Raw genomic sequence first — 11,347 nt, forward strand, 5'->3', positions numbered from 1 at the left:
AACGCACAAGGGTCTCAGTGAACACACTGTAATTGGCAATTGAAATGTCCTGGCAACGAAATTAACTACCTGGCAACTAAATTAACTAACTGGCTATAAAAGAATCGTGAGCAGCAGCTTTGATACAAAGGCAGACTCCGTACGCTAATGTACGGGGATACGCTAACGTATGGGGATACAGTACGGGGATATGCTTTACTCTAAACACTAAACGCTATACGCTTTGAAGTCACCAGCGTGCCAACGCTACATCTCCCCTCTCAAATACAATCACGTCCTCGTGATTCGAATACTTCATGTAGGTGATAGCTGGACATCAACAACTGGCTGCTATTTAGAAAAAACTGGCGGCATGCATGGTCGCGTCGGAATAAACTCGACGATAAGAGAAAGGCAGAATGGATGACTTGCACAATATAATACAGGTATGGAGTCGTGGACATTATAGTAGATCGCGAATTGCTGGGAGAGCGTCAGCCGGAGTATGGCATATAATATCGGAAATGATAACGTTTGGAATAGACAGAAGAATGAACTGATAAACAAATCATAAAGTAGAAGCACACCAGGTTCACACGATCTCACGGGGTCAAAAGGGGAAAGAACTGTCCTCCGAATAGGACTTGAAAAACCACAGCACTCTTGCTGCACAACGCTGGCACAACCCGCCAGGAACATCGCAGTTCAAAAACCGAACTGAATACACTATAACTATAATAGGCCATTCACACGACGTGTAAACATTTGCACGTGTGTGACCAAGATAACACTGGCAAACCGTGATCCAGTTCACACGGTGCTGGGCAAACTTTGCAACCGTCAATGTATCCATAGTGACCTCCTGAAAATGCCGGGAAATATTCAATTTTGAATTTTCCCTTGTTCAAGCACTGCATTTGCAGTACGCACTTTCAACAACCGACACTTTTCCTGGCGTGCAAAGATAATCGCGAGCAAAAGGGCCTCGGCCAAGATAAAAAATCAGTTGCACGCGGGTGTCCAAGTTTATCGTATCCGAGTAAATATCCTTGGAAACAGTACGATAAAAGTAAGTTTGGCCGTCGTGTGAATGGCCTATAAGGGGCGTTGTCACACACATTGTCCCACGTTAGCTGGGTAAGCCGTGGCTCACCATGATCAGACGCCTACCAAACTAAACTGGATTCACACACTCGCATAAACGAAGACTGAAGAGAACAGGGAGACTGAAGGAAGACAGGAGAGAAAATGCCATACCTGGAATCAGCGTTAGTAACCACGGCGGCGGCTGGAGCTATGGCGGAGGGCGAGCCAGGTTTTAGCGTCATCTTGGTTGAGCCGGTCACTCAGAGCGGCTAGCTCGGCGTCAGACAAATAACCTTCCTCCTCGTCTTGAACCACGGTCTTCACATTGTCGATAGCATCGCTTTGCGCGACGTAAAGAGTGATGGTCTAGCCAGGAAGAGTGTTGACGAAAATCTGCATCCCACCACGAAGACGAAGGACCAAGTGAATAGTGGACCCCTGCTGAACGTTGTAGTCACTCAGGGTTTGGCCGTCTGCCTAATGCGTGCCGGCGAAAATCAAACGCTGCTGGTCTTGGGGAATACCCTCCTTGTCTTGGTCAGCAGCCTGCATGTCGTCGTCCTCATCAGCTTCGCCAACGCTACAGTACATCCGTCAGAAATTCTGGAGTATCGGTGGTCGACGAGCGCTACGCAACATTACTCAGCGATGTGTTACATGCCACCGCTACAAGGCTAAGGTTGCCGCAGAAGTCTGACCGCCGCTGCCAGAAGGCCGAGTTGTTCACGAGAGGCCGTTCACAACTACCGGCATCTACTATGCTGGTCCGTTGTACGTGCGCCCTGGCGAGTCATCTCCGAAGGTATGGATAGCATTGTTTGTGTGTGCAACCACCAGCGAAGTTCACTTGGAGGCGGTCGATAGTTTAAGTACTGAGTCATTCTTGATAGCATTTCGAAAGTTTGTCGCGAGACATGGTTTGCCGTCTCGGATCAGGTCTGACAACGCTACAACGTTCAAGGCGGCATATGACAAATTGAGTGTGCCATGGATGTTCAATCTTCCAGCTGCACCATGGCATGGAGGCTTCTATGGGCGAATGGTTGGTACGGTGAAGAGTGCCTTGAAGAAGGTAATGGGAACAGCGTTTCTGAAGGTCCAGGAGCTTGAGACCCTCTTGTATGAGGTTGAAGCAGTGGTGAATAGTCGTCCGCTAACTTATGTGTCTGATAGCCTGGGTGAGCCACCAGTAACCCCTGCAATGATGATGGGTAACATCTGGATGTCGTCAGCGAAGCCAGCAGGTACCCTGGACGCTACGCAGATGTCATCGAGATTGCACTACCTCAGTCGCACACTGAAGCATGTCAAGAATCGTTGAGAGGTGCAGTACCTAAGTCAGCTGAACAAGCACCAACAGATCATGTCGTGCCCTTTAGCTGTGGGTGATGTCGTCTTTGTTCTCGATGATACCAAGCGCAAGCAGTTCTGGCATTTGGGACGGACCGTCGAGCTATTCCCTGGTCGAGATGGTAAGCGTTGTGTTGCCAAGGCTAAGTTGAGTACCAGTACTCTGTTGCGGCCGATCCAGAGGCTAGTGCCATTACAAGTATACTCACAAGACGTGGCTTCTGGGCCTGCCGATGCCGTACAACCTGCTATCGTCCAGCAGCAGCCAGCGTCTGTACGGTCAGCACTGGTGCAGCCACCACCACCGCAGCAGGAGATGGCGCGTTATGGGCGCGTAGTCAGAGCCCCGGATCGTTTTTGACTTGTGTGAGTTGTTGTACTGCGGTGAGAAGCCCTTTGGTGGGGAGAATGTTACAAACCACCAGTTCACGCAGAATGGGCATTAGAAAAGTCTTTAGTTTCTTGAATCTGCAAAGTATTCAAAATCAACTGCTGTTCTGATTTACAAAGCTAAGTGCAATGTTTACTAAGAGGTCTGTTTTACTTTCTTGTTTATTGACCATTGTTCATTCAGGACAACAGGACATGCCTAGACTCTGCAGTAGCAAGTAATAACAGCGAGCATGCTCAGCCTGCGGCTAGACTAAGGGCAATTATCCGCCATCTTGAAAGCAAGTACCCAGAGGAGCAGAAGAAGGTAAGCGCAACTTAGAAGAAAAGAAAATACATCAAAAAGAATTTCCCATTCGAAACCTTGCGTAACCAATGAGGTAACAATATCACTCTATTCCCTCCAGACGCTCACACATTGTCTCCCTGCTGCAAACACCGCTTTTGATTCACCAAATATTCAGGCATGGCTCAGTATCAGGGATACTGGTTCAAACTAATGATGGGTTATGCCCAAACATTTAGTGACCCAAAAGTGACGTTCGCAGCAGAAACGTCCCTGTGTGGGTGTTTGGAATGAGTGCAATAATGTATAATTGGCTGCAATGCAGTTTACTAAGGCTGCGGAAAGGATGCAATAGTTGCAAATAGTAATAGCAATGAGGCACTCAAATGTCTCTTACGGGGACGCCTCAGACACTGGCACGCCTCTCTACCGGGCACCTTTAGCTTGAGTTCCTATGGCAAAACTGCTTCCAATTTGGGGGTTTGAATTATTTTTCGTGTACACTAGTGTCAGTTTATCACTGCCCACCTGTGGAATCCACACATTTTCATCAACGCACTATTTTTTTATCCTGAATACACGGAAAATGTGCCAAAAAAAACTTCTACTTCTACAAAAACTGGTAAACTACATGAGCCCGGAACAGCGAAAACCATCGCTTGTGTTTGATATCAAATTGATCAAAAAGTCGAGTGAAAGAAATTTTGCGGATCTAACAACTAAGCCATCACCTTTCTGGCTTTCTTGTCACCAGTAATTCTTCCACCTGACAAGCCCGGGTTCGTTTTTTTGTCAGTTACTAGCTAGCTAGGCAAGCCCCAGGGAAGTGAGGAGACACGGCTGGGAAGTCCCACGTACCTGCGCTTGGCTGGCGAATAAGTACGATCGCAGGGCTCGAGCATCGCACGCGCATCGACCGTCGTTGACGGCAATCATGACACAACATTTTTTTGGTGATGACTGGGAGTCAAGTGAAAGCCGCGGAGCTCCGGAAGACGACTCTCTCCTGCCGCAAAGCGACTCAGCGAGGCTGCAGATTTTGTATTGAAGAAAGCAGCGCTGATGAGAATGACGACGAAGTGGATATTGTTGACGACTCCTTCACTAGTAAGTTTGTCGGATATCGACAGTGACGATGCAGAGCAAAGGCGTCTCGATTCACGACTGTAAGAGCAACGAGTACTAGCGCAAGACAAGGTCTGCTTCAATGGCTTGAACGCTGAGCAACTTGTTCCTTGAAACATGTATTTGGTCCATGCAGCAGCTCCCAAAACAATTCAGAAATATGTTCCTGTTGGATGAGGTAACAATGTCTCAATGACAATGACTGTGATTGTATCAGCACCTAGTACTAGTATGTAGCTTATGATCCTGTGTGCTAAGAAGTCACAGCCACTAGGATTGCACTCCGTGTGTGCAGATATGTTTTCATGGAAGTGAAGGGCTTGCAGAGCATCAGTACAGAGCCTGGTGTGTATGCAATATCAACCCCTGGATCTCTCTTGGTCATATGCAATATCAGCCCCTGGAACTCTCTTGGCCATATGCAATATCAGCCCCTGGAACTCTCTTGGTCATATGCAATATCAGCCCCTGGAACTCTCTTGGTCATATGCAATATCGGCCCCTGGAACTCTCTTGGTCATATGCAATATCGGCCCCTGGAACTCTCTTGGTCATATGCAATATCAGCCCCTGGAACTCTCTTGGTCATATGCAATATCAGCCCCTGGAACTCTCTTGGTCATATGCAATATCAGCCCCTGGAACTCTCTTGGTCATATGCAATATCGGCCCCTGGAACTCTCTTGGTCATATGCAATATTGGCCCCTGGAACTCTCTTGGTCATATGCAATATCGGCCCCTGGAACTCTCTTGGTCATATGCAATATCAGCCCCTGGAACTCTCTTGGTCATATGCAATATCAGCCCCTGGAACTCTCTTGGTCATATGCAATATCAGCCCCTGGAACTCTCTTGGTCATATGCAATATCTGCCCCTGGAATATATCTGCCCCTGGAACTCTCTTGGTCATATGCAATATCAGCCCCTGGAACTCTCTTGGTCATATACAATATCAGCCCCTGGAACTCTCTTGGTCATATGCAATATCAGCCCCTGGAACTCTCTTGGTCATATGCCCTTAGATTCGCTTTAGTCAGTGAAGCCAATTAATTACTTGGACAAGCAAGTTTCTGAGCACACCCCCAACGACTATAAAATTCCTCCTTCTCATCCAGTTGAGTAATGGCATGGCCTAACAGGATCAGACACATACCAACTCTCATACTTGTATCTTACACAGAAATACCACTGCCCACATTTGTACAGAGGTGTGGTGTACCGCAATATTTACCCACTTAGGGTGCTGTGATTGATCAAGACTGGATATCAGTAGTTGTGGATCAATTTGGAGCACTTAATATTTTTGAAAATTTTACACATGTGATGGTTTTTGCTGATCAAGGCTCACATGCTCTCCTGTTTGCGGACGACATCGCGTTCTACGTCATTGGTCGCAAGGCTTCAACCGTGCTCAGAATGCTGCAGACAGATCTCTTGAATCTGGAGGACTTCCTCAGCGAGCGGGGACTGGTGCTGAATCCCAAAAAGTCTCAGCTACTGCTGCTCAGACGACCTACTGCGCAACTGGACGTGTTCCCCAGCATCACCTGCAAAGGCACCGTAATCCCCGAGTCCAGCCATGTTCTGTACCTTGGCCTCCTATTGGACTCGTCGCTCAGCTTCGAGCAGCAGGTTGAGCGTGTGTGCGCAAAGGCACAGTGCAAGGTTGCCTCATTCCGCCACGGGCGCCGCGATGTCTCCATGACCGGCGCAGCATGTTTTACCTGACAATTGTCCAGAGTACCTTGGACTATGCCAGCACATGTTATGTTCACTGCTTGTCTGCTAAACTCAGAGACAAACTTGAGTCAACCAGCAATAGGTGCCTAAGGCGAGTGTTTGGCCATGATCAGTATACTTCTATCGATTTTATTCTCACCAAATATAACCTGTATACTTTCTCTCACCGTGTAAACTTGAAGCTGTTTGTGTTTGTTTTTAGGTGTCTATCTCGTTGCACCAGTCCTCTTTTAAGCACGATATTTACCCCCCGCTCTGCATCATGCCGCACAAATGCTGCTACCCGCGGTCAAGCTTCAGCTGCTCTGAACCTACCCAGAGCTACGTCTAGTTACGGCCTGAATGCTATTTAATTTTTGGCAGCAGACAGATGGAACATGCTTCCACCTGGATGTCGTCAAGCTAAGCCCCTTTCTGCATTTGTCACAAGCACCAAGTCATTCCTAGGGTTCCCAGTAAAAAGGCAACGCCTGTTGGGAGTTCCCTAGTAAAATAATAAATTCTACTTCTACTACTACTACATGGTAGACGAGCTGTCCTGAGATATGGAAAAATCCGAGATATGGGCAGTGCACAGTCCCAAGGAGCCCGGATAAGAGACGTTCGAGTTCATACTAAATCGCGCACTCCAGCAATAATATTTAAGAAGCATTATGGGACGGAAAATTGATAACAAGGCTGGGTGGGATGTCCTGTAATGGTATTCTAGCTTAGGATTCTCTGTGACCCTACATGTCTAATTATGTACTACGGATACAACTATATAAAGTTAATAGCCACAAAGACAAGTATTCCTTCTGCTCATGCTACTCTGTCCGTAACCGTCTTTCTTGCCACCTCACTTCACTCCAACAATGTTTCTCTACGGACGATTCTCTCCTCTTCCCTATTCCTACTTTTACATCTGTCATTGTGTTTCCTGTGTCTTCTATTGGCAATGTAGGTAATGGAAATTGTTCGACAAGCCGCTGGCAAGTGGACTGCTCGTTATGGCAACGGCCGTTTTCTTCAGGTAATTAGAGAAAGCACAACATGTTATGAGTTATAACTAACTGTCCATCTATGTAAGCAGATAATTATACCGTCAGCAAGTGTGACAAAAGGGCACAAAACTGACAAGGAGTACTTAGCTGAAAAACTGACAAGGAATGCTCAGCTTCCCCTTCCATGCAAAAGAGAAAGACCAAGGAACTACAAGTTACGCTATACTGCCCACTGACACCACCAGTTACTAAACAATCAGCTCGTGCCATAGCATTGCACAACACTGTGTAATTGGTGGTGTTAGTGGACAGTATAGCGTAACTTGTAGTTCCTTGGTCTTTCTCTTTTGTATTAATTTAACCTTGGCTCTCCATCTGAGTCCATTCCCCTTCCATGTTTACCCTATAAACTTGAACCTCCCAATTTGGGTGGCCTGTTACTTTGCGTCGTTGGGTTGTAGTAAAATCGGTACATCCAATTGTCTTACTAATAATTATCACCTTCATCCAGTAACGTTCGGCATTCTTTGTTGCTGTGGGACAGAGCCCGTGCTCATCTTAGTTGCGCTTTCCTTCCCCTTTTTGGATATTTCCTTACTTGAGCCTCCCAAGTTGGAAGGTTGTTGGTTCGCACCTCTCAGATGTGTTGGAGTGAGGTGTTAGGTCGTTGAATGTCTCAGTACTCCTTGTCAGTTTTGTGCACTGTTGTCGTACTTGCTGACGGTATAATTATTATCTGCTTGCACTGTTGGACACTTCGTCATAACTAGTAAAATTTTGTCTTGTTTTGTCCTTTCCTTACTTTTCCATGATTACATTGGCTCAAAATCCGAGCTCTTCAGGTAAAGTGATTATATGTCATACTGAGTATTCCAAGTGTCCCGTTGATATGGAGAGTATCGTGACAATTGAGGTCATTCGCTGGTGTTATGTACATAATAATTTAAATTCGGATACAGAGCCAGTAATAAAATGTTAAAAAAGAGAAGAAATACAGGAGAACGAGTTATGCAGCAACTATCCACGACTGTAACAAGATGATAAACGGTCAGAAAGTGCGATAATAGGGCACAATACTGACAGGGCACTGAGACATTCAGCGACCCGAGACCTAGCTCTAACACATCTCCAGTGCGCAAACCAACAGCCTTCCAACTTGGAAGGTTCATGGTTACGTAGGACCGAAGAGGGGAAGGTGAGCGCAGCAAAAATGTGCACAAGCTAAGTCCCGCGGCAACAAAGAATGCCGACTGTTACAGGACGATGACGAGACCAGTTAATAACATGACAATGCGGTCTGACTACAATTCGAAGCAGCAAAGCAACACACCACCCAACAGTCATGGATAGTTGCTGCATACTCTTTGTCATGTATTTCTTCTCTTTTTTTTACATAATAATTGTTAAACAAAGGATGAAGTTTCGTTTTCAATCCGTGCATATGGTAAAAAGTCGTCTGTACTTTCAATACGTTTCACAAAGCTATCACCAACTCAATTTTTCGATGTCCACCATCCTAATGTTACAAGTAGCGAGAATCTTCATAGATTTATTTCCTGCATGTGTTTAAATACAGGCAAGTACATGTGTGCTGTGCATGCAGTTTGCCGAAAGACCCATATAGCATATGTACAAGCTGATCTTCTCATTTATATTGTCTGACTTATAAAAAAATACATAACCTCTTGAAGGGGAAGTATACCCTAAAATAAAAAGTTCACCAGTTGTAGTCTTCGGGGTGCTGAGTCGAATGGTCTTGGTCCGACGAAGCTGAGACGCTCCCTTCCTCCTTTATTCCCAATCAATCTCGCGCACTTCCACCGAAACTGGGTGACTGCGCCCAACTAGATAGGGATTTGTATGGAAAAAGTCACTAAAAACGCCGTTTCGTTCTTATAAAAAGGCGGATGACCGCGATTGGTGCGTATGTTGTAGTCTCTTGGCGGCTGAGTCGACTGGTTTTGGTCCGAAAAGGCTGCGATGCAGCGTTCGGCCTTATTCCAAATCGAACACGGCTGAGTAAGCGGTCACGTGCTAATTTACAGCCTGTTTGGGCCCGTTTATGTCACTTAAGTTGAACCTTTGAACCAGGGAGTCGTAAAAGCCTCTTACGACCCCCTGCTTTGAATCTTTGTGTTGAACCTTGATGTGAAAATTGTAGCCTGCGGCCAGTGCAGGCACGGTGACCAGGCGACTGGTGTACGCATGAGCAAGTGACCGCTAACTCAACTGTGTTCGATTGGGAATAAGGGCCGAACGCTGCATCGCAGCCTTTTCAGACCAAAACCAGTAGACTCAGCGGCCAAAAGACTACAACATACGGACCAATCGCGGTCATCCGTGCTTTTATAAGAACGGAACGGCGTTTTTAGTGACCTTTTTCATACAAATCCCTATCTAGTAGGGCGCAGTCACCCAGTTTCGGTGGAAGTGCGCGAGTTCGATTGGGAATAAAGGAGGAAGGGAGCGTCTCAGCGTCCTCGGACCAAGACCATTCGGCTCAGCGCCTCGAAGACTACAACTGGTGAAACTTTGATTTTAGGGTATACTTCCCCTTTAAGAAATGTTCTCCTCGAATACTTTACTGTCAAACAGATGAACACTTCGTCACTGATAACGAATTTTCATCCAGCGCATGCGCCAAGTGTGAATAGCAACTGCATAGAGCGGTTGTAAGTTGACAAACCCCGTTTTCTTTAATTGTTGTTCTTGTGTACGCAGACTTACCTTCAGCTGGAGGAATTTTATTCCGAAGGCCAAGTGGACGCTAACACTCTAGTTGTTCTAGTTAGCGGGGAACAACTTGTTGGGAAGTCCACACTGATCAAGACATTGAGAAACGTAGGCGCCAATGGAACATCAAACGACTCGAAACGAACCCGAGGCATCCAGATGTCCAACTTCACTGATGAGCGTGGTCAGCATTTGCGTATCAAAGATCTCGCTGGGCAGGACGCGTTTTCAGCGACACACGACATATTCTGCCTATCCACATCAGTACCAAGCCTCGGTCTTGCTGTTGTCAATAGCAAATGGGACGAGAAACTGATTACAACAAGCATAACCACCACAGCTGGTCGGTTTTTGAGCAGGATGCCACCATCGGTAACATCAGGTCAGTGCGATATTTTATCAAATGCATTTTTGTTAAAAAAGATTGTGTCTGTTGATCCGTATGTCAGCATGTACTGTAGCAGGCATGGAAATTCAGTTGATGACCGGGGCCGGCGCCCTCAGCGCGTACAGAACGCTGCGTGCACTGCACATGTTGATCCGATGCGACCAGCGCGCTGCAGCGCATAAATGCATATGTGTACCGCTTGTCCACGGCTGCATGGCGAGTGCCCTGGGGCCGCTAGATGTGCGACCGGATTTCCATGTCCATGACAGTACATGCATGAATGAATGATTGAATGATTGGGGCATGTGTTTGATTCTGTATACTGGTGCAGGGAGGGCACTGTGTGTGTGTGTGTTTGTGCATGCAGGCATGTGTGTGTGTGTGTGTTTGTGTGTGTGTGTGTCACATTAAAGCGCAGCGTTTATGCTCATTAACAGCTAGCATCATTGCAGCTCACCGCCGCGGGTACGTGCTGCCCCATGTCCTCGAATGCACATGGCGCCGCCCAACTGCCCCATGCCCTTGCATGCGCATGGTGCCGCACAACTGTCTCCGCCGCCCTTTGTCCTCGCAGGCGCGTGGGGCCGCACACCTACCGCTGCCGCCCCATGTCCATGCGGGCGCATGGTGCCGCACAACTGCCTCTGCTGCCCTGTGGCGTCGCTCAGGCATGGTGCCGCACAACTGTCAGTGCTGCCACTCACATTTACCCCAGCGCACACAACGTGCCCATGACATCAGCAACCATACTGATGTCCGGTTACCATGACGCAAGAATGGCGACCCATTTTTCTTGCTCCCTTGCTGACAATCTCTTCTCAAGAATTGTTCAGGGTGGTGACTGGTTGTCAATTATTTTTGTTTCTCGTTGACGTTGGACAGTTCATTTGTTTCCTATTGCCCATGAACATGGATCCTGCCGCGAATATCTCTGCTGACGAGGTCTCGTCCTTCACGGTCGTGCAGCTCCGGGCACAGCTGTCCACCCGCGGTCTGGGTTCATCCGGCCGTAGAACTGATTTAGTCAAACGCCTGGCGGAAGCCCTCAATGAATGTGAGCCCGACATCGATGAATCCGCCGCGGATCGCGAGCGAGAGAATCTGCTCGCGGACCACACGACCTCCCCCATGCCACCCCGAGCGCAGTTGGTGTGGACCTGGACACTCTGCGGGTCGTCGTGGCCAATGTCGTATCGGAGACCCTGCCAGCCATACTCGCGGCTCAACAACCAGCAGCGCCCACGGCGGCGGCGCCATGCTCGGCACAACCGGTGGCCACCGCGGT

The 11,347-nt window shown here is 47.7% G+C and overlaps 1 protein-coding gene across 1 annotated transcript in view; it reads left to right on the forward strand.

Annotated features, from left to right (window-relative positions):
* The window catches only part of LOC135829558 (uncharacterized), a 77,185-nt gene that overhangs the window by 31,149 nt on the left and 34,689 nt on the right, over positions 1 to 11,347 (forward strand). Inside the window, exons 3-5 of the mRNA XM_065341953.1 lie at positions 2,990 to 3,112; positions 6,902 to 6,970; positions 9,663 to 10,056. Of these exons, the coding sequence (XP_065198025.1) occupies positions 6,905 to 6,970; positions 9,663 to 10,056 (460 nt within the window). The 5' untranslated portion in view covers positions 2,990 to 3,112; positions 6,902 to 6,904. The remainder of the gene's footprint in view (positions 1 to 2,989; positions 3,113 to 6,901; positions 6,971 to 9,662; positions 10,057 to 11,347) is intronic.

This window comes from Sycon ciliatum, chromosome 13, assembly GCF_964019385.1.
Source record: "Sycon ciliatum chromosome 13, ocSycCili1.1, whole genome shotgun sequence".
Lineage (NCBI taxonomy): Eukaryota > Metazoa > Porifera > Calcarea > Leucosolenida > Sycettidae > Sycon > Sycon ciliatum.